The sequence below is a fragment of the Corylus avellana genome, chromosome 1, assembly GCF_965113065.1.
Source record: "Corylus avellana chromosome 1, dhCorAvel1.hap1.2, whole genome shotgun sequence".
In the NCBI taxonomy this organism is placed as follows: Eukaryota; Viridiplantae; Streptophyta; class Magnoliopsida; order Fagales; family Betulaceae; genus Corylus; species Corylus avellana.
The window spans coordinates 37,422,276-37,445,549 of NC_142490.1; the positions used below are offsets into that span (position 1 = coordinate 37,422,276).

Here is a 23,274-nt window from a genome sequence, read left to right on the forward strand (position 1 = left end):
TTGCGATTTTCAATGGTAGAATCGCACAACCCCATACATAAAAGGCGTAATAGTGTGCTAGGTCATAAGTTGTGTGAAAAGAAAAGCTTTTACTTATCCAGAAATCATGATTTATGTCAAGTTTGATGAAAGAAATTTATTTATGAAATCCTTTTATGAGCATATGTTTTATTGAGAAAGATTAATAAATAAAAAAATGCTTTGCGTTCAACAAGAAAAGTTTATGATATATCATCCTAATTTTCCTGACTCTTTTCTTAACATATTTTCTAACCAACTGTTTTTAAATCAGTTGTGGATGTTACTTGCTAAACCTTTTACTAACTCTTTTGGGGAAATATTGCATTCGCAATGTTATGTCTAATTCAATGTACTTGACCTTCTGCTTTTGTAAAATATTTTCTTGTGTTATGCGTGATAGTGGTTTATAAGTGTCGTGGGTTCCTAATAAGTAACATTTCCACTTTTGAAGCTTTAGAAATTAGAATTAACATGGCCCCCTAGAGCTGGGGGTATTATATTATGCGTTTAACATGTTTGATAAAATGTCGCATTGGTGGTATTGTGGTGTTCTTGTTAAGAACAAATTACCCAATTCAAGTATGATCACTTTGTGAGATAGGTGGGTTATTTTTTGATTAAAATGTGAACTTTGTGGTGTTGTTCTTCATATTTTGCACCCTGTGCCTGTTGTTCAACCTATTCAAGCCCATCTGATCAATTCCACCAGCCTAAGAAACAGCAGCATATTTGGCAAGATACTCAATACTATGGTTCTTCCTTCTTTCTATCCCCATTGCCTATCTCCATTGCACATTGTGCTTGTTGTTCAACCTTTTCAATCCCATCTGATCAATCCCACCGGCCAAAATAAACAGTAGCATATTTGGCAATCTATTACAGAGTTACTTCACGTTTTTAGAAGCATTATTTAAAAGCTACCATTAGATCACACAAATTTCTAATATGCCAAATTATATATTTTTCCATTCCACCTCTGTTTTTTAAGCCAAAAAATTCAATTTCTATCAGTTCTATAACGCCTAGAGTATACAGTCGCCAACACATCATTTTCCTATCCTCTTGTTTAAGAAAAAAAAAAAAAAAAAATCATGAATGCTGTAAATTAGTAAAAAATACTGTCAACATGGATTTTCAGACAACTTTTTCGTTTCTACAAAAAATAAAATAAAAACATTAAGAAATAGAGTATAACAGAACTATATACAACCTTTTTTTACCTAGTTGTAGTTGAAAACAACACATTCAGATTTGAGTAAACCAATTGCAGTAATTATACATATCACCCTTTTACACTGGATATGTAATGTGGATGTTTCAAAAGTAAAATTGAAAAATTCAAAGGAAAAAAATAAAGCACTATGCTAATTAATTTGTCACAAGATGTCGTTTTATTTTGTTTTCTCCCCTTGGTTCCATACTACAATACCTGCAATTCACAACATTCTATGGATGCAAATAATTCCCATGACCAGTGTATGTCCTGTTTTCTCATCTAATGAAATTCTTGTACAGAATTCTACGGGCATAACAAAAGCAAACTACAACTAGTGCCTCATGGAACCAAAAAGGCAAGTGAACCTGATCACGAACAACCTTACCATCAATTTCTTGAATTTTTCTTTTAAACGTTTCAAAGCCATCAAATTACACATCATTTGTCAACCGTCCCCTCTTCAGAATCTTCAATCCTGCCAGGAACACAACACAAAAATTAAGGCCAAAATTAAAAATTTTACAATAAAAGCTAAGATAGCATGGATGCTTCCTCTGAACATGAAAAAGCATCCCATTCAACTCATGTTCATATGACTTCCACATTTGTGCACTAGAAGTCAAAAACAAACTTTGAATAACACATAGTTGATCAAAATTATATTAAAGTATACAAGAGTTTAGCCTCACCCAAAAAAAAAAAAAAAACCTCTAGAAGTTCTGGGTCAAAGAAAAAAAACCACTACATAAGGCCATTTACAGATACAAAAAAGCATAGATATCATGGATGATATATAGACAAGTAATTGGAAGATCTTTTTATGATATCCTTTAAGCATAAGCACCACTTGTACAAGTAAAACACCACCAACATACATTAGATTCAAGATATTCCATGATAAACTCTACTACAACTAATCTGATTTATTAGTAAATCAAGGATTCAAAAACAAAGTTGAAACCACGTATATTATCAATCACATCGAGACAACCTTTTTTTTTTCTTTTTATTTGGACATGCATCTGAAAGAATTTGAGTCAACCATTTTGGGCTTGACGCCAACTTATGCAAGGCATGGTTTTAAAAGAACGCCAGCATGTTCACCACATTCACAAATACACAAAGGCATAAAGATGATGTCCTGTAGATCAGTAAAGAATTACTTGTAGAGTTCCTCCATAGTATTCTTCAACCGAATAACATCAGCACCAATTACTTCAGCAGCCTTTTTCCCATTATTGAAAAAATGGAACGTTGGCTGAAAAAAAAAAAAAAAAAAAAAGCTTAGTAACACTAGTATTATATATACATATTAATGTTTCTAGTATGAACACTTTAAATGTTACACCACTACATATCTTTTTATTGGATCAATATTACGTTAAACCCACCAATAGATTATATGTCCTCCCCATGCTTGTTTTGCATGCCAAATCTCAGTTCATAATCATATAGCAGTTCACCATCCAAACAACAAATTTTTTTTGTTATTTTTTTCTAATATTTTAAGGAAAGTTATAATTTTGAAAATTTTAGATATGATTCAATTGTGGGTTTGGCAAATATAGATCCAATGAAAAGTCAGAGTGGTGTGACATTAGTAGTGTTAGATCAGGTAAAACATGAACCTACATTACATAATGCACTCACACATGCAGAACGCATGAAAGACACTCATGCACGTGCACAGACACAGGAAGGTCAAAATATCAATAATTAGCTTTACAGCTGGTCCTGCTTAATCTTGGTAGTAGAAAATGGGAAACACAATATGCACAACTAACCATCCAATAGGAACTGAAGTCATCATTGTCAACTGTTGAAATATAGACAACAAAATCAATTGATAATCCTGATTCATTTAATATAATATTTTGAGTTCTCATGAAAATCAAAACAGGCTAACTTTTCTAACTTGTGAGTGAGATCCTAATCACATTCCCTGAAACGTTAATGAAAATCTTCGATTTTTTGCAAATAATTCTTAATGTGCCTATAATTCCTGCCAGGACAATAAAAACAATTACATAGTTTATCTTTTCCTTTTCCGTAAGCAATTACATAGTGGGCTGTTCCATTACATGTATAAGCACTTCCTCAAATATGAAAAGGGTTGTGCGATTTGCCCTTTCCAAATAATCTCTCAGACTCCAAGCACTGATTTCAAATAATTCAAATAATAAGCTTAACAGTTTCTTGTGCCGAGCTCTGTTGCTGACAGTAATGAAGGAGATGAAACATAAGGCACATGTAGCACTATATCACAGAAATATAATAAAATCCACCATTACAGGATGAAAACAAAGATGAATACATAGACATGGTAAGACATTTGATTCTGGAGCACATATGGACATAAGAAAACAAAAACAGAAAAGGATCAAGTTGTTTACCACAGAGGCAATGTTTAACTTGCTCAAAACGCTTCCAAGGCCTTCCTGCATATAAAAGAACCGAAGTAGTCTGCCAATTTTAGTGCATACCATAACCCAGAAATAACTTTAACTCTTCAGTGAGGAAGCCACATTTTGAATGATAATCAATGAAAAAGATAAAACGCAAGATGACACAGTCAAGCAAAGCATGATGCAATAGAATTGCTTTGTCAAGTATTCTAGCAGAAGGTAATTTTTAAGTGAAAGCTTCCATGCATAACTCAGCTGACAAGACACGCCAATTGAATTTTGGTGAGCAGCTCTCTATCAATGACATTGTTCCCCGGTGTTCATTACAAGTTTCAACAGAATTAAAAGGAATTTAGAAGCATAAAACTATGCAGTATAAGTAACAATTTTTCTCATTCTTACCCACTCCCAAGAATGTATTCACCATTTTACAAAGAAAGCTTTATCTAGCATACTTCATTTCTTGTCAGCATCATAGATTATTGAACTCTACTCATCAACATTCTTCATTCTTACCAATATGCACATGAAAACATTTACATCTCCACCAGGAAATATACTATTTTCTATCCCCTTGAGGTGTAAGGTGAAAGGGGATAAGAGTATCAAGTTAACTCAACAGTGTCAGATCCGGTAAAACTTGTTATTCTCTCTTCCTTTCACCTCACTTTCGTCCTTCATTCATCAAGAAAAACAAAAAGAGAAAACAAAGATTTATTTAAGGCCAGAAATTTTCCAGAAAATTGATACTTGTAAATAATATAGCATCACTTCCTACTAACTGGGTGGCTTCTCTTGTATACTTCATATGTACATAGAGGCGTCTTACGTTTTTAATGATATCTCAATTAATTGTCAAATATATATATATATATACACACTACAAAAATGGTAGTTCTAACATCTTTTTAGCACTATTTTTTTTTTCTTCTGAATCAATCCTAGTCCCAAACTGCATTACAATCTAACTCACTCGACCTCAAAATAGTGTGAAATTGGTAGGACATTCATTTAAGGACACATCACACAAGAGTGTACCATGTGAACTGCTCTAACAAGCACAAATCTAGAATAATTTTTAAGAGCGTTATAATTTATAATGCTACCTGCATCATAGCTCCTTTCATGACTTCTACTATATTTCCTTATAATATCACACAAATTGGGAGTCTTTGCAGGTGCCATTGCCTCCCTAGGGCCCCTTTGTTAGGCCACTGATGTCCAGTATGGGCATATTAATTAGAAACAAGAGATGAAGAGCTTCATGTAGGATAAATGGCTCTTGTATGAAATCTGATGCAGCGGCGGCAGAAATAAAACCCATATCCACAAATATAAAATTACAGGAATACCCTTGACTTTTTTTTTTTTTTTTTTTCAACAAAAAAGAAAAAGAAAAAAAGAACTAAAATAAAGCTGGCTTCCTGCATCAGAGCTCCTTTCATGTAACCAAGAGACATTTGGCAAGTGCTACATGCACACCTTCCCTCACACCACCTCTCTATCTTATGATTTACATCGTAAGTAACTTTGTTCAATTCTATTGTTATTTATATGAAGGGTTTCTTTTTTTTTTTTTTTTTTTATTTGGCACCGGGTATCGAGAGCTTCGCTCCGACTAATCCCAGGGGTGCACAGGCCCTCGGCAAGGAGTTTCCCGCAAGTCCACCTCGGTTAATTCAAGGGACAAACCCCCAATCTGATGGCTCCAAGAAGCGGTTTGCACTCAGTAGGTTTCGAACCTAAGACCTTGAGAAGCATACTCAAAGTCCCAGGTTGTCCAACCACGGAGCCAACCCCTTGGGGTTTATGAAGGGTTTCTTTAGAACGAGAGTTGATATTTTGAAGTTGAAAGGTGAAAGTTGATGTCAAGATGCAAATTAACCTAACTAGAACATATCCAATATTCCTTGACACCTTTAGAGCATCTCCAGCAATGATGGTCATTTTAGCTATTCAAAATACAAATTTTTGTATTTTAACTACTAGTTTTTTATTACAATTTTCAACAGAAACATCTATTCAACTCTCTATTTTCTTTAAATATTGTTTTTATTGTTTTGTATCCTTACTTTGAAGGGGAGAGAGAGAGAGAGAGAGAGAGAGAGAGCAATAGGGAGAGAGAAAAAAGAATAAAAAAAGCTTACAAGGTGCTACAATGAACTATCAAATATGAAAGTTCCTCATAGCAAACTTTAGCAAAACTTCTATTTTGAAGTATCTGCTGGAAGAAAAAAAAAAAAAAGAAGAAGAAGAAGCTCATAATAGCTATATTTAACTATAAAAGGTCATTTAGAGCATCTATTGGAGATGCTCTTACACCATCATTCCCTTCCTATTACATGGTTCGCCTTGCTAACAATGTTTTTTTCAATTGAACTAGCATTTATGTTGTTGGGACGTGAGCTTGTGGCCCTTGAGGCCCACCTTCAGTGGGGATTCTTTGAGCCCCAAAACCCATCAAGCGATTGAGGATTCAGGATGAAATAGGACCAGAATCGAGAGCTGATACAACCAACAGCTCGCAAATCACAGAGCGTGACACGGAACTGGTCGCTTGTTCTTCTCTGATGTAGGACATGTGTGTCCCCACCCCCAAGAATAAATAGTTTACTTTTAATCCTTTCCCTACTAGGAGTATATTTACTTTTCCTATTAGAATTATGTTTACTTTCCCTACTAGGATTATGTTTACTTTCCTACTAAGATTAGATTTACTTTCTCTACTAGAAGTAGGTTTACTTTTTCTCCAAGGATTTCTCTTCTATAAATAGGCTTGCCTATTATGTAAAACTCAATCAATTGAATTATTATAAAATCAGAGAATTCTCTCTCAAATACTCTGCGAAGTTTTATCCTTCTTTTAGCCTGCGGGCTTGTTTTTATCTTTTTGGGTAGAAGACGAAGACGCTTCTCCTTGCAGAATCAAAGACGCTGCTCTTTGATTAGTTACCTTAGTCTTCCGCTACGTCAGTTGGTATCAGAGCAGGCTTTATCCTGATCATGACCAATCAGCGCAACGGTGACGATTCCCTTAACGACGCTGCTCGTGACAGGGAGGCTCCTTGGAGAGCCGAATTCCAAGAGCTCCAGCAGATCCAGCAAACGATGCAACAGGAGATACGACAGGAGATGCGGGAGATGATAGAGCGCATGCACATAGGTCCTAATCGTAATCACAGGGACAATGATGCCCATGATGACGATGGGATCCGAGTAAGGCCTATTCCTCATCAACCACTTGCACCCATAAACCGACCACCGGCCTATGACGATCCTAGTGACGATGAAGACTTCGCTGAAGGAGTATTCGGACGGGACATTGAGGTAGATCGAAGGGGAGAATTACGTAGAGGAGTCGGTCGTGGTGGCACAGGCTTCAGAGGTTATGAGCGCGGTAGAGCTGGCCATATGGGGAATGTCTATGACGGCGCTGGCTACCGGGATGCATATGGAGAGCAACCCAGACATCAGGATCTTGGTAGGGAGGAATCCCACGAATACCGAATGAAGATTGATCTCCCATCATTCAACGGGCATCTTCAAATCGAAGATTTCTTAGATTGGGTGATGGAAGTAGAGAGGTTCTTTGATTATATGAGTATTCGCGAGGATCGCAAGGTGAAGTTAGTGGCATACAAGTTCAAGGGAGGAGCTTCTGCTTGGTGGGAAAAATTACAGATTTCCCGAGCCCGACAAGGGAAGGGACCTGTAACTTCATGGTTGAAGATGAAGCGGCTACTCAAAGCACGTTTTTTACCACCGGACTTTGAGCAACGGCTATTCCAACAATACCAAGAGTGTCGACAAGGAGGTCGGACCATGCAGGCGCATGTTGATGATTTCTATCGCCTATCTGCTCGGACTGATCTCATGGAGACAGAGGATCAACAAGTTGCAAGGTTTATTGGTGGACTGCGTGTGGCAATACAAGATAAGGTTTCTATGCATCCTGTCTTTACTTTGAACGAGGCAGTTAGTTTGGCAACCCGAGCAGAGAAGCAACTGGAGAGGCCTAAAGCACCAACCTGGGAGCGAAACTCGAGCGATTCGACGAGACCAACACAGGGTCAGGGAAAACAACCTCTAGTCTCGACTGTCAGACCAAGTCAACCAGTGACTTCCACGGGAAAAGGAGCCAGTAGCAGTTCAGGTACCTCGAGACAACCAGCCAACAATCCATACGCACGGCCCAGTCTAGACAGGTGTTTCAAATGCAACCAACCGGGACATAGGTCGCATCAATGTCCCCGAAGGCAGATGGTAAACTTGATCGAACCCGAGCCAGAGGAAGGGTCCGAGAATGGAAATATTGATACACCTGAGTATGAGGAAGAGGAGTTGGCTGACGCTGATGAGGGAATCCCACTTTCCCGATCCTTAGTAATTCAACGTTTACTCTTGACCCCAAGGCAAGAGGATCAATCTCAAAGGCACAAGATTTTTCGTACTCGCTGCACAGTCAACCAGAGGGTATGTGATGTGATAATTGATAGTGGTAGCGGGGAGAACGTAGTGTCTAAGGAGATGGTTTCGAAGTTGGGTTTGAAAACTGAGAAGCACCCTGCTCCATATAAGATCGGATGGATCAAGCGGGGAACCGAGACACTAGTAACCGAGAGATGTCGTTTCACATTTTCGATCGGTAAGCATTACTCGGATTCTATTTTGTGTGATGTTGTGGAGATGGATGCATGCCACTTAATCCTGGGAAGACCGTGGCAGTTTGACGTGGATGCCCAGCAGCAAGGAAGAGCCAATGTCTACACTATCTTTTGGGATGGTCGGAAGATAACATTTCGACCCTTACAAGAAGTCGGAAATTCTACTCAATCCAAGGGAAAGCCGGTCCTCCTATCCACTGGATCAGAATTTATAGAAGAAGTTAAGGAGGCCCGAGACATCATCGCATTGGTGACCGAGGGAACCCCGGGCTCCGTCTCACAAGACGTTCCCGAGATAATGCGACCGATGTTAGAAGAATTCCAAGACATCATGCCTAAAGAGATGCCCGAAGGACTGCCGCCCATGAGAGATATCCAGCACTATATTGACTTAGTGCCGGGAGCAAGTCTCCCGAACTTGCCACATTATCGAATGAGCCCAAAGGAGAATGCTATTTTGCAAGAGCAAGTAGAGGGGTTAATTCGGAAGGGACACTTGCGAGAGAGTATGAGTCCATGCGCAGTACCGGCCCTACTTGTACCGAAGAAAGATGGGAGTTGGCGAATGTGCGTGGATAGCCGGGCAATAAACAAGATCACGGTCAAATATCGGTTTCCTATTCCCCGAATAGGTGACATGTTTGATATGCTATCTGGGGCTCAGATTTTTTCGAAGATTGACTTGAGGAGTGGATATCACCAAATCCGTATACGACCGGGAGATGAATGGAAAACTGCGTTCAAGACTAAAGAGGGGCTTTATGAGTGGATGGTGATGCCTTTCGGCCTTTCGAATGCACCAAGCACTTTCATGCGACTCATGAATCAGGTACTGAAACCTTTTATCGGAAAATTTGTCGTTGTCTATTTCGATGATATTCTTATCTATAGTCGCAACCCGGTGGATCACATGGATCACGTGAGGAAAGTGTTGGAGGTTCTCCGTGAAAATAAGTTGTTCATCAACTTAAAGAAGTGTAGTTTCATGATGGATCAGTTACTCTTCCTCGGATTTGTAGTCGGTGCCGATGGAATCCGAGTGGATGAAGAGAAGGTGAGAGCAATCCGAGAATGGCCCACACCCAAGTCAGTGGGAGAAGTAAGAAGTTTCCATGGGTTAGCAAATTTCTATAGAAGGTTCGTTCGGAATTTCAGCAGTATTGTAGCACCGATCACCGAGTGTATGAAGAAAGGAAAATTCAATTGGGGTGAAGAAGCTGAGCGAAGTTTCTCAATCATCAAAGAAAAGCTATGCACAGCACCAGTACTTGCCTTACCTGACTTTAACAAGCTGTTTGAAGTTGAATGTGATGCATCAATCGTCGGGATAGGAGCTGTGTTATCTCAAGAAGGGAAGCCCGTAGAATTTTTTAGTGAGAAGCTCGGAGAAGCAAGACAGAAGTGGTCAACATATGAGTTGGAGCTTTATGCTGTCTTGAGAGCCCTCAAGGTGTGGGAGCACTACCTGATCCAACGAGAGTTTGTCCTCTATACCGACCATCAAGCATTAAAGTTCATCAATAGTCAAAAGAATCTAAATCGGATGCATGCTCGGTGGGTTTCTTACATCCAACGGTTCACTTTTTCTCTTAAGCATAAGTCGGGAAAACTGAATCGTGTAGCTGACGCTTTAAGCCGCCGAGCTACCCTACTGATCACCATGAAAGCTGAAGTGACTGGATTCGAGTGCCTAAAGGAGTTATATAAGGAAGATGAAGATTTTGGTGAAACCTGGAAGCATTGCAAGGCAGGGCAACCAATTTCTGAAATACATATTCAGGAGGGGTATTTATTTCATGGGAATCGGCTGTGCATTCTGAGGAGTTCCTTACGGGAACAAATAATCCGAGAATTACATGCTGGAGGTTTGGGTGGTCATCTAGGAAGAGACAAGACTATTGCTCTGGTAGAGGAGCGGTATTACTGGCCGCAACTGAAGAAAGAAGTAGGTAATTTTGTCCGACGATGCCAAACTTGTCAGGTCGCCAAGGGGCAAACCCAAAATACGGGATTATACATGCCTCTACCAATACCAGAAGCACCGTGGGAAGATGTATCCATGGATTTTGTATTGGGTCTCCCGAGAACCCAACGAGGAGCAGATTCTATAATGGTAATTGTGGATAGATTTTCCAAAATGGCTCACTTTGTTGCTTGCAAGAAAACATCTGATGCGGTTCAAGTGGCCAATCTATTCTTCCGAGAGGTGGTTCGATTGCATGGAGTCCCAAAGTCTATCACTTCTGACCGAGACACCAAGTTCTTGTCTCACTTTTGGCGAACATTATGGAGGCGGTTCGACACAGCATTGAACTTTAGTAGCACGAGCCATCCGCAGACAGACGGGCAGACAGAAGTTGTTAATCGAACTCTAGGTAATTTACTTCGATGTATTGCAGGTGACAAACCGAAGCAGTGGGACCTGGCTTTAGCTCAGGCTGAGTTTGCCTACAATAACATGGTGAATCGATCTACTGGGAAGGCACCATTTGAAGTCGTCTATGGGAGAACTCCGAGACTTGCAGTAGATCTTGCAGCTTTACCTAAGCTACCCGGTGCAAGTGTGGCAGCGGAGCATTTAGCAGAACGGGTGAAAGCTACCCAAGAGGGAGTTCGTCAGCATCTGGAAGAATCCTATGCTAAGTACAAGACGGCAGCAGACAAGGGTCGGCGATCGAAGATTTTTCAAGAAGGAGATTTTGTGATGGTGTATCTACGCAAGGGGCGACTGCCGACTGGTACTTCTGGAAAGCTGAGGAATAAGAAGTATGGTCCATGCAAGGTACTAAAAAAGATTAACAACAATGCATATGTCATCGATCTTCCAGAAGAAATGGCGATATCCTCAACATTCAACGTGGCAGACATTTTTGAATATTTTCCACTAGAGGAGTCAGAACTTAACTCGAGGACGAGTTCTTTTCAAGAAGGGGAGACTGATGTAGGACATGTGTGTCCCCACCCCCAAGAATAAATAGTTTACTTTTAATCCTTTCCCTACTAGGAGTATATTTACTTTTCCTATTAGAATTATGTTTACTTTCCCTACTAGGATTATGTTTACTTTCCTACTAAGATTAGATTTACTTTCTCTACTAGAAGTAGGTTTACTTTTTCTCCAAGGATTTCTCTTCTATAAATAGGCTTGCCTATTATGTAAAACTCAATCAATTGAATTATTATAAAATCAGAGAATTCTCTCTCAAATACTCTGCGGAGTTTTATCCTTCTTTTAGCCTGCGGGCTTGTTTTTATCTTTTTGGGTAGAAGACGAAGACGCTTCTCCTTGCAGAATCAAAGACGCTGCTCTTTGATTAGTTACCTTAGTCTTCCGCTACGTCATTCTCTTCATATCGATCACCCAACACGTAATTTCTGTCAAACAAAAGTCAACAGGTGGCACCCGGTGTAATCAATTGCCACTCCTAGAGCCCCTAAACTTCAGGAAAAGGAGACATCAAGTCATGCCGAGTCATCCTCATAGTCCGAGTGTAATCTAGCATTGGGGGTAAGGGGAAAGCTCTCCTAACGACACATCACTACCACATGTTGCATGAAGGGACACCTCATGCTTTCCATCCTCGAGACCCACGAGAACAAGGGACCGAGCTCCAAGATGCCGATCAGTATAAATATACAAGGGGACTCACAGGTAAGGGATTCAATCACTAGTCTTCCTCTTGGTACTCTGTGATTTTCCTCTTCTTTCCCTCAAAGCAAACATTGACTTAGGTATCAAAGCTATCCCCGCCGATCTGCTCCGACAAGTTCTTTTGCCTAATTGTTTATTGTCTTGTAGGTTCCCATACCTCACATGACAAGAAGCTGTTACAACATATATATATAAGAGTTTGTCCTCTTAAGTTGACACCTTAAAATTTCAAGTCAAGATGCAAAGTTTAAAGAAGCGAAAATCTTTGCACTATAATTCTTAATGACCAGTAGTGATTTGATTTCAGTCTTTTCCAAAGAGGCCTATGGGATATTAAAACAAAATTATTATAACTAAATTAGCACTCTTCCGACCCAAAATGTCAACTTGTCTTCAACATTCGTAAAGAATAATGTCAAATTACCTTTTGACAATAATTCATCAGAAGTGCACTTAAGAATTGTCTTTTGACCAGAATTTCTTTAATGTGTGAGTACACTTCACTCTCTTATACATGCGTGCACACTCATCTCCTCTTTCCTTCATCCATCTTACTCATTTTAATCTCAAGTTATTTCAGGTTTTCCAACTTCCATGGAAGAGCTTCACATAGTCTCATGATCTCCAAGGCCAATGGCACCATACAAGGACTATTTTATCCTAGGTTCAACCATTGTAGAAAATGTGGGTTTTGCATGTAAAAATCAATGTTTTTGGCCCCTTTAAAAGATTACGAACCAATCTATTTTTTTCGGTAGCCATCCTTCTATTCCTCAGTGATATCTATTTAACACCGCCCGAGAAAAATCAAACAAGTTTATAACTGCCCATTGCCTATTGTAAATGGTATTTCTCAAATGTCCATCTGACATTCTGAATTATGCAATCACATTTAAAAAAGAAAAAATTGTTTACGTTAAAGATGTTCCAATTGCGCTAGAACATATAATCATGTAAGTGTTAAAGTATCACATCAAAAACATATTTGATAGGATAAAAGCAGAAAGGCTGTGCTTTGCATAAGTTACCATGGAAGGATTTACATTGAAAAAGCAGAAAGGAATAGAGTAGCTACATGACATTCTGCCTTTAAAAATATAAAGAAAGAAAAAGGTTGAAACAAAGAAACTAAAAATTGCTATGCCAGCCATTAAGATATGATGATACCATATGTGGAAGCCCAAAATTGTGAACCTAATGTTATATCATACCATATCATAATTTATAAATCACAAGAACCATACCAAAATACCTGGATTTTAGGCTCGAGAACACCTTTTAAGACCAATCTAAAGATTTTATGCAAACATCATTTGATGAACATGGTATGATGTCTGGAAATTTAATCTAATATTGGGAAAATACTACATCCCAGTACCACAAATCTTTCCTACCTGATCAATGTCAATCTTATATGTCGTCACATGCGGGTATTTATTATTCAACACTCCAAGGATAGGACCTACCAACTTGCCTGCATGATAAGGATATACCATAATTCAATGAAATAAGATCTTCAAATATAGAAAGAGCTTGCTGTGATAGAAAATAAGGAACCATTCAAATTACTTCATCAACCAAACTGAAAATTAGAAACTTACAAGGCCCGCACCAGACTGCAGTGAAATAGAAAATTGCCGGCAAAGATTCATCTATCACAATAAATTGTAGCAAAAAATAACCAGTGGTAAGCTTTCTAGAAAGAAACAATAAAAGTTTGGCAGACAACATATACAAAAGGAATACTTTTGCTATCACTTTTACCATTGTATAAGACAATAGATCTTGAAAGGAATTCTTTTATAGAGAAAGTATGCAAGACGAATATAAATACCTTGAACCTTGGAAAGCGTACTATTGAATTCATTTTCCGACTTAATGAGAACAAATTTCTCTGAAATTAAATCATCGACTTAGTATACAGTATAGATCATAGAAAAAAAATATCTCAGGTGAAAAAGTATATATTTTGTCAGAAACAAAGCTATATCAAGGGAAATGCTAATTTCTATTCCCATGATGGTTGCTCCCACACTCCATTCACATAGTGGTCCCAAATGTGTTAGAGAAGAGGGCATGGGAGCAACTGTTGGAAGAAAAAATAGTGGTTCCCAACATCAATCACTGAAAGGGGGAAAAAAGTAAAAAGAATTCAGTTCATCAAGATTGAAAGATATCAAAAACATTGATCATTATATAGGACTGTGAGCAATACATGCAAGACGTGCTACACGTAATATCCTTTCTGTACACAAGTAAGTTACTGTTATATACACACAAGTATAAATATGATTTCACATGTTTTATGAAAACCTACGAACAAGATGCCAGATTACAAGTTTATATTGTTTTCACCCCTCTTTTACATCACTGGCACATTCCAAAGCATTTTGAGTCTTTCCATGAGACGAAAAGCTATTCCATCAACTCATCCACAAAAAAGAAATTTTTTTAAAAAAAAGGAGGCTATTCCATCAAGTCACCAGCCTTTTTAAGTAACATACTATTGAAATCATACAGAAAAACTTAAGTAACAGTCTAAGGATAGTAAAAATATTGAAGCTAACCAGTAACCATCTCCAGCTTCCAAATATTTGTACAGTTTTAATCTGAATGAAGCCTTAATTCTTCTTCGGGTCTTAACTTCTTGTTAACAAGATAATTTCCTTGAAGAAACATGGAATCTTTTTTTGTCTTTTTTTGTCTTTTTATTATAAAAACAAAAAACAAAAAACAAAAAACAAAACAAAATTAATTTCAAGATGAAACAATGGATTTCACTTCAAGATTCCATTAGTTAAGACAAACTATTTTTCAAAAAATAAATTTTCAGATTTTCTTGTGTTTCATGCAACTGAAAATTGTTACTAAAAGTAGAAGTGTAGGTTTTTGTTGGTTTTAATATAGAGATATCCGGTGCTGCCAAGCATAAGAAAACTAATTTAGGGTCTCAACCAAATATTAAAAAACAAATTATTTTCGCCAGGAATTTTTTTCCCTCTCCACATAGATTCCTAATACTCCGAATTCACGGGTGGGCTGGCCCCAAAGATTTGTTTACACCCAAGGAGATTCAAACCTTAAACCTAATAGGAATGCCACCAAAGCCAAGGCCGTTATCACTTGAGCCAACCCCTTGGGATTGAGAAAATGTTTCTTCTTGAAACAAATAAAGCCTAATTGAACAAAAAAAGTCCAAAATCTAATAGTAATAATAGTTAGACTAAATGTCATTTCACACACTTATTATCCATGACAAATTTCACATTAAACGGACGCTCATTTTCTGTTCAATCTGAAACTCATACGTGCAGTACAACTCTAAAAATATGAGAAAAAGGTTATTGAATCGTGTAAGAGTTATCATATACAAAAATGGTAAAATCAAACGAACAATTACAAGAGAGGGGGGGGGGGGGGGGGGGGTGGGGTGGGACAAAATGTAGCATTGGAGGCACCTGTGGGACAGGGTTCTTCAGCATCAAAGTAATCAAAGGTACAAGATCGGGATTGCAGGAACGGAAGCTTCGAGAAGGGATTGCGTGTAGCGGTGGTGGAATTGGACAAAATGGAGGAGAAGGGTTTAGAGGGGATTAGGGTTTCGAAGGGACTAGAATTGTTAGAACAAAGATAATAGGGTAAAACCGGGCTAAGCTTGTTGTTGCCAAGGGCTCGGCGCAGAACTTGGGAACGAAGAATTGCATTTCTCGCCATTTTCTCTGCTCTCTCTGAGTCGAGTCGGGGGCTTCAGGGTTTTGGAGAAGGGTTTTTTGTTTTGTTTTTAAGAGACCACTCTTGTAAATATGCTATCCATCTTTTTGAGACAAAAAAAATAAATAAAAAAATTATTGAATATATATATTTTTTTAACATGTCGGCTCAAAGAGAAATGAGTGGGAATTCAATTTAATAACTTTCGACGTAGTTTCTATCCGATTGAACGTCCCTTCAAAGATAGTTATCAAATTTGTTGAATTTACACACCTAAGTTTCACAAATTCAATTATTAATCACGTTAGCAGAATGATGAGACAATGCTAAATAGCATTATTAGCATAGCTCTTTTGAAAGACAAATGCACCACTCAACAATGTTTTTTTATTAAAAAAAAAAAACCTTTTTATCTTAGTTGTTTGATTTTTTTTTTTTTTTTTTTTTTTAAATCTCTTGATGCAAATTAACCCAACTCCATTTAATTTTCTTTTTTTTAAAAAAAAAAAAAAGAAAAAGAAAAAGAAAAAACCAAAACGATTTGGTTTCTATGATAATAAGATAATATCAATTATCATGACATCGCTTTTAAATTTTTATGTATATTTAAAATTTTAAACACAAAAATGACATCATTTCATGTATTTTTATATATTTTTAATTATGTATATATATAAATAATAATATATATAGGCAGTTAGCGATTTTGAAAAAACCTAAAATCAAAACCATTTAAGGGGTTAGCAATTAACAATTAATACAATTAGCGGTTAACGGGTGGTTAATGTTAACGGATGGTTATTAACCACCCGTTAACACCTAACTAACAATTGCATTTTAGATACCACAACACTGGCTAGCATTGAGGATATATGGCACTGCCCAAAGAGATAGACCCCTCTTTGAGATTTCCTTTTTTTTTTTCTTTTTTTTTTCTCTATTTAATAATTATATGAATTTGTATAATTTCGGTTTTGCAATTGAAAGATGAAGCGTTTGGGTACTTAAGTTTCAGTATATTAATCTTAAAAATATGAGGAAAGTTCAGTAGCTAATTAAGTAGATATATGATGCATATATTAGTCTAATTTTAGAAGGAAAACTTGGTTAAAAAAAAAAAAAAAAGTCTAAAAATAGAGTAATTGGGGAGTACCAGTAATTAGATACCTGAAATTTCTTGTTACTACAAGCAAAGGGTTTTTTTGATTGGAAGTAGGGACTCATTTGATAATGATTGCAATTAATGCCATTTTTGATAATTTTCTAGAGTGCAAGTAAATTGAAGCAAATTTTGTGCCTATTGTAATAAAAATTCTATATATAATTAAATGCTTTTTTTTTTTTTTTTTTTGAAAGGGAATCCATATTGTTGAGGCACAGTTCTCCTAGTGATGACGTGGCACGCCTGAAAGCTTTGAGTTGACCAACACACCAGTGATTTGGCTGCACAACACAGAAGAAGAGAAGGATTGAAGAGACCGGAGGTGAGCAGGCGGGGATACTCTGATGCCTAAGTCAGAATGAGAGATAGTATAAGCAACCAAAAGAAGAAGTGAAAGCCAAAGTTGCGCTTACCCCCTTATGGAAAGATCATTTGTCTTTTATAGGCATGAAGTATTGGAAGTCCCTTCACCAACGAATCACTCTTCCTTGAATTTCAGCGATGCAGTTACTGACAAGGGATTTGGGTGATCATTCTCTCCGAGATCTTAGGGGATCAAGATCATAGGATTTTGTGGTTGCATGTATCACTTGATTTGGACATTTGTAAATGATTGTTGGATAATATATTTGATTTGCATTTTAAATAGATATGGCAACTTTTGAATAAACAAGATCACTTATCTGTTAACGGCTGTATCTTTTAAGATACCCGAGACCTGTGTGTCCTGAGTTAGTCTCGGACTTAATGGTCTCGGCTCAAGGGTCTCGGATCCCATGGGTCTCGACTGGAAGGTCTCGGATCCCATGGGTCTCGGATATGAGGGCCTCAAATATGTAAGTCTCGAACTTGTTTGCCCGAATCCTTACTGGGCTTGGGCCTTTCCATGATTAAGCTGGGCCCGAGGATTACTGGATATTTAATGGTTTGATCTATGACCCAACAATTACCCCCCAATTTCCATGTTTTTAGAACCATGAAAATTTCATGTCCGTAGGAATAGGTCTACCTTCCGAGGTTGTTCCCCATATGGAGACATCCGAGATGACTTATGGTCTTCCGGGTCCGTCTCAGATGACTGAGGCGGGAAACTTTTGAAATTTGAATTTCAAATTTTGGGCGGCTCAATTTTCAAATCTTGGCGGGAAAATTTTTGAATTTCAAATTTGAAGTGGTGTCGGTTGGTATTCCCTAGACCCTGTCAGTTCATTAAACTAGGTACTCGAGTACCTCCGCGTGTCACCTGCAAAGGCGTGCTCCTCTCGGCACATTTAATGCGCATATTGCTGAGGCCAGTCTTTAAAAGGGCAGTAGGCTTCCCTTTTTCCACCTACTTCCTCTATCTCCTGGTCAGAGCTCTAGCCTTCTGCTTTCTTTTTGTTCTCCGAGAGCTTTCTTTCTTTTTTCTTTTCCTTACATCATCATGTCTGGCGACGAGGGATCAAGTTTCGACGGCCTCAGCGGCAACACTTATCCAGCTTGCTGGCGGCCAACGTTAACCAGGGCCAATGAAGCCAGAATCCGGGAGGAATGTTTCATTCCCAAATCAATGAAGCTGGGGTTTGATGACGAACAGGTGGGTGCTATAGTGCGTTCTGATGCGCACGAAGTTTGTCTATACGAGACTATGTTTCGCGCTGGCTTCCAACTGCCTTTCCCGTCGGTAGTGCGAGAATTGCTGAGCTATTTAAATCTGGCTCCGCAACAGATCGTGCCCAACGCATGGAGGGTTATCTACACCTGCATGCTGCTTTGGCCCATGGCACTCGGACCGGGGCATCATCTCTTTGCCCGAGAATTTTTATGGGTATATCGGCTCCAAAAGAACCCGAAGTGCGAGGACTTATATAACTTCCAGTCACGACGGGGGAAATTCATCCATGTAGACGGCAAGTAGTCCAGCAACCATGCGTGGAAAAGTAAATACTTTTTTGCCACAAGTCAGTGGGAGTTCCATCCTACTGAAGCTGCCACAAGTCCGAGGGTGCCTCAGGAAACATGCGTTCCTGCAAGGAATGCGTCCAAAGAGCCGATCCTCACCAAAGATGAGCATCGCCGTGTGAACGACGTTTTAGCGTGGACTCAGAAACACGAGAGTCTACTGAACTACTCCCTATTAATTAGTACGGCCTCGGAAGGGAGAGGCCTAGTCATTCAAGGAGGTGCCGGTGGAGCAAAAAAGAGGCTTGCTTCCGTGATTGTCCGGGACCCAAAGCTTGTTGTCTCAGACCCTCCAGGAGCTACCCCGCAGAAGCCCAAGCTTGAAAAAGGCAAAGCCAAAGTAATCGAGCTACCTAAACAAAAGAACTTCCCACTTCGTATAGGTGGGGCTTTGAAGAAAAGTGGGGAAGTAGTCCAACCTGCTGCTCCACAATTTCGAACTACGGGGCCCTTGAAAATGGATGCTAGGGCTAAAAAACTTAACACTCCTCCTCGGGTAGCCAGGGCTTTGCGCTTGGTAGATGAACTCGAAGAGCCCGAAGCCCCTCAACTGAAAAAGAGGAAACTGATAAAAGCGGCAGAAGCAAAGGTGTAAGATCAATTTACCAGCTTCTTGGTTGCCAGGCGAAAGACCGGTCTTGGACCTGTGGTGAGACCAATAGGAGAGGTTGAGGCGTTCCTTGCAAATGAGCCCGTCCCGGCATGGACGTTCAATGCTACTCCTTTGGCCTCGGCTGGAGCTATTGCCGAGACCGAAATCCCCATCGGGTCTATATCACTCCAATCTCTAGGCTCAAATATCCAACACATCTTCGATGAGATTGAGTTAGAAGTGCATTCAGATAGTTCCGTAGGGATGGTGCGTGAAAGGACTGAGAGGCCTATTGCAGCTACCGAGGAAGCTCAACCTACACCCCCCATTTTTGAGAAGGAACCGGAAGCCCATGCTTCAAAACCAGCAAAGGCCCGGCCGTCGACACCCATGCGTGCCAAGAAGGCTGCTGCTGCCGAGAGAGCCTCTGCTGCCGAGACCTCGTCTTCTTCCGTCTCACCAGTAAGGCCTCAATGGGTGGATTGGACTGTCGGCGGGCCCCTGGCAAAGTTCAGTGATGACCTGAAAGGCAACCCTTTCTTAGCGCTAGTGGATTTGATTCCACACGAGAACCTTACGATGGAGCGTGACACATCTGCTCAAAGCATAACTGAGCAGATGATTTTCTTTCAACTTTTTGTAATTATAATATCTTTCTCCTTCTTTCTATTTATATATACATGTTGATGAAATTCTTGTTGCAGAGCATCATGAAGTCGCTGATCTTGTATTGCTACTTTCGGAAGGCAGCCAAGGACTCGGCCACTATGACAAGCAGTCTCGAAGACAGAGTTGCTGATCTGGAAGCTGAGAATGTCAGGTTGAAAGAGATGGTGGCTAAGCAAGATGAAGAGCTGCTTCTCTCAGGTCAACAACAGTCAATAATGCAAGCCTAGACTACCGAGGCGGTTGCGGCTCAGGCAAGGGTTGAGTCAAAGGTCACAGAGTTGTCGGCTGAGATTGAAGGTCTCCGAGCTGAAGTAAACCGACTTCAGGAAGACAATTCTATCATAAAAGAAGACCTGAATCAGCTGGAAGAAGCGCACACGGGGGTCTCGAATCAGCTAAAATTGGCTCAGAATGAGGTCTTGGATCAGAGGGCCTTGGTGGTGAAGGTGAATGAAGCCAAGGTTGTTGCCAAGGAGAAACTCAAATTCTTCAAAGGCAAGCACGTCTAGGTGAGGGCACAGCTAAAGGAGGCCAAAACCCGAGCTGCCAATTATCTGCGCCAGCTATCCTTTACCTCATGGGTTTGGAACTCTGCTTGGGCCGATGGGCTTATCCTTGGCTTTGAAACATTTCGCCCATGGGCTAAGGACTCGACCGGAAGAATAAATCTTGACAAGGTGAAGATTGAGGACATCCCTTGTTCGGACGCAGCTATGGTGCAGCTGGTTAACCTGGGCCAAGAACAGATGCCCGATGCAGCAGGGATAAAAGAATTTTTCTATGACCCCTTCTCGGATCAACAACGCCAAGGTACCTAGTCTGCCCCTGGTGATGCACAATCTACCGAGGCCGATACTGCCGAGTCCGCATCTGCCGAGGCCCCCGATGTTGCTCTTCCTTTCGCCCCCAAGGAAGAATGATGTAAAACCTCTTAAGGATTCTTTGTGCATATCTCAACTTTTTTAATGAAATGAGTTTCTGTGTTTATTCTTTGTGTCTAACAGTTTTGGAAGAATAACGTAAGTCTAACATCAGGTCTCGGAAAAATAACCTTTTTGATGTTTGCCTGTCGGTTAAGGTAATTTGAAAGAACCCATAATTACGTTTCTCTGAGTTTGGTCACGGGAAGGCTTTTGGGTTTTAGACTTAACCATAGTTATGCTTTAATTGTGCTTCTCCGAGTTAGGTCTCAGGGAGTTTCTTAGGTTTTATGACTTAATCTCAAACTTAACCATAGTTATGCTACTCCGAGTCAGGTCTTGGAGAGTTCCTTAGGTTTTCTGATTTAACCTCAGACTTACCCATAGTTATGCTACCCCGAGTTAGGTCTCGGAGAGTTCCTAAGGTTTTCTGATTCTGGGTTATGTTAAGTTAAGAGAGAGCTTCTTTCGGTTGCATCTCTTTAGGGCTTGGAAGAGCCTTTTCAACTGTATTTTTCGAGACTCATAAAACCTTTTAATTTGTACTTATTAACTTTGTATGCTGTTTAACTCCGAGATACTTTTATTCATTGAAATGAGAATAATGAAATGACAAAGAAATCACATATTACGGCATTTTAGACATAGTACTTTTTAAGGTGCTCAGCGTTCCAAGGCCTCGGAAGAGCCTTGCCTTTGGAATCTTCCAAGTGGTATGCTCCTGCTCTTTTGCACTTAACCACCCTGTAGGGTCCTTCCCAATTAGGAGCCAGCTTTCCCTTAGCTGGGTCCTTGGTTGCCAGCATGACTTTACGTAGGACCATATCTCTGACTTTGAAGCTCCGAGGTTTGACCTTCCTATTGAAATACCGAGTCACTCTTGCCTGATATGCTGCCATAGTCACTTGGGCTTGATCCCATTTCTCTTGCAGCAAGTCCAGGTGTAGCTATAAACCCTCGTTATTGGTCTCGAATTGGAAGGTCTCTACACGATAGCTGCCCGAGCCTACCTCGGCTGGAATGACTGCCTCAGTTCTGAATGCCAAGGCATATGGTGTCTCCTTGGTTGGAATTCTTTTGGTTGTCCGGTACGCCCACAAAACTTCTGGAAGGTCTTCCACCCAATCTCCTTTTCGATCATCCAGCTTCTTCTTCAAGATCTTGAAGATCATTTTGTTGGTGGTCTCTACTTGCCCGTTAGCCTGAGGAAGCCCCGGAGACGAGTAATAGTTCCTTATTATCTGGAGCTTGGCACACCAGTCTCGGAATGAGTCGCAGTCAAACTGCTTGTCATTATCTGTGATAAATGCATGAGGAATGCCATACTGGCATATGATGTTCTTCCATAAAAACCGTTCTATTGCCTTGGTTGTGGTATTCACTAAGGCTTCAACCTCTGCCCATTTGGTGAAATAATCCACAGCGACAATTGCAAACCGTACACCTCTCATGCTCCGAGGCAATGGTCCCACTATATCTACCCCCCATTGTGAGAAAGGCCAAGGTGAAGAGATTGCACTCAGGTCTTCAGGAAGTTGATGAGTGATATTAGCGAATCGCTGGCACTTGTCACAATTTTTGACTAATTCTGCCGAGTCCCGATTCATGTTGGGCCAATAAAAACCGGCTCGGACTGCTTTATGCACCATTATTCTAGCTCCAGAATGGCCTCCGCAAATACCTTCATGGATCTCTCTAAGGATATAATTTCCTTCTTCCTTTGAAACACATTTGAGGAGTGGTAACATGAAACCCCTCTTGTAAAGGATTCCATTTACCATTGTAAACCTTTCGGCTCTTATCTTCAACCTGATAGCCAACTTTCGATCTGAAGAAAGGACAATTTTTTCAGGTATTCCATGATTTCTAGTTGCCAATTGGGTACAGTCTTGGTTGTCGAGACCGACACCGTCTCGGTAATGGATGACTGAGGAAGAATTTGGACAGGGATTTCGTCTTCAATTTCTCCATTCACTGTTGAAGCTATTCGGGCCAATTGGTCTGCTCTCTCATTCTCTGGCCTTAGAATTTTCACAATGCTGAACTTTTTAAATAGACTCTGCATCTCTTTCATTTTTGATAAATATAGCTTCATCTTTTCTCCCTTGGCTTCAAATTCACCTTGGATATGTCTGATGACGACTTGGGAGTCACTTCACATTTCCACAAATCTAGCTCCCATTTCACGAGCTAAACCGAGTCCTGCCAAGACTACCTCGTACTCGGCCTCGTTGTTTGCGGTTTTAAACTTCAACTTCAAAGAACTACATAATTCTTCCCCATCGGGAGTAATCATCACTATTCCAGCGCCACCGTGCTTC

The 23,274-nt window shown here is 39.8% G+C and overlaps 1 protein-coding gene across 2 annotated transcripts; it reads right to left on the reverse strand.

Annotated features, from left to right (window-relative positions):
- Positions 1 to 1,325: 1,325 nt before the first annotated feature.
- Positions 1,326 to 15,752, reverse strand: TO2 (thioredoxin O2). 2 transcript variants are annotated; one of them, XM_088517305.1, is made up of 7 exons: positions 15,417 to 15,752; positions 13,793 to 13,852; positions 13,560 to 13,610; positions 13,353 to 13,432; positions 3,631 to 3,675; positions 2,401 to 2,495; positions 1,326 to 1,712 (listed from the first exon to the last, which is right to left on the reverse strand). In XM_088517305.1, the coding sequence occupies exons 1-7, from the start codon at positions 15,670 to 15,672 to the stop codon at positions 1,676 to 1,678; spliced, it is 624 nt and encodes a 207-aa protein (XP_088373431.1). In that variant the 5' UTR covers positions 15,673 to 15,752; the 3' UTR covers positions 1,326 to 1,675. The 2 variants fall into 2 exon arrangements, with proteins under 2 accessions (XP_088373431.1, XP_059437713.1); XM_059581730.2 differs by lacking the exon at positions 1,326 to 1,712 and having other exon boundaries at positions 2,397 to 2,495.
- Between the last annotated feature and the right edge of the window lie 7,522 nt (positions 15,753 to 23,274).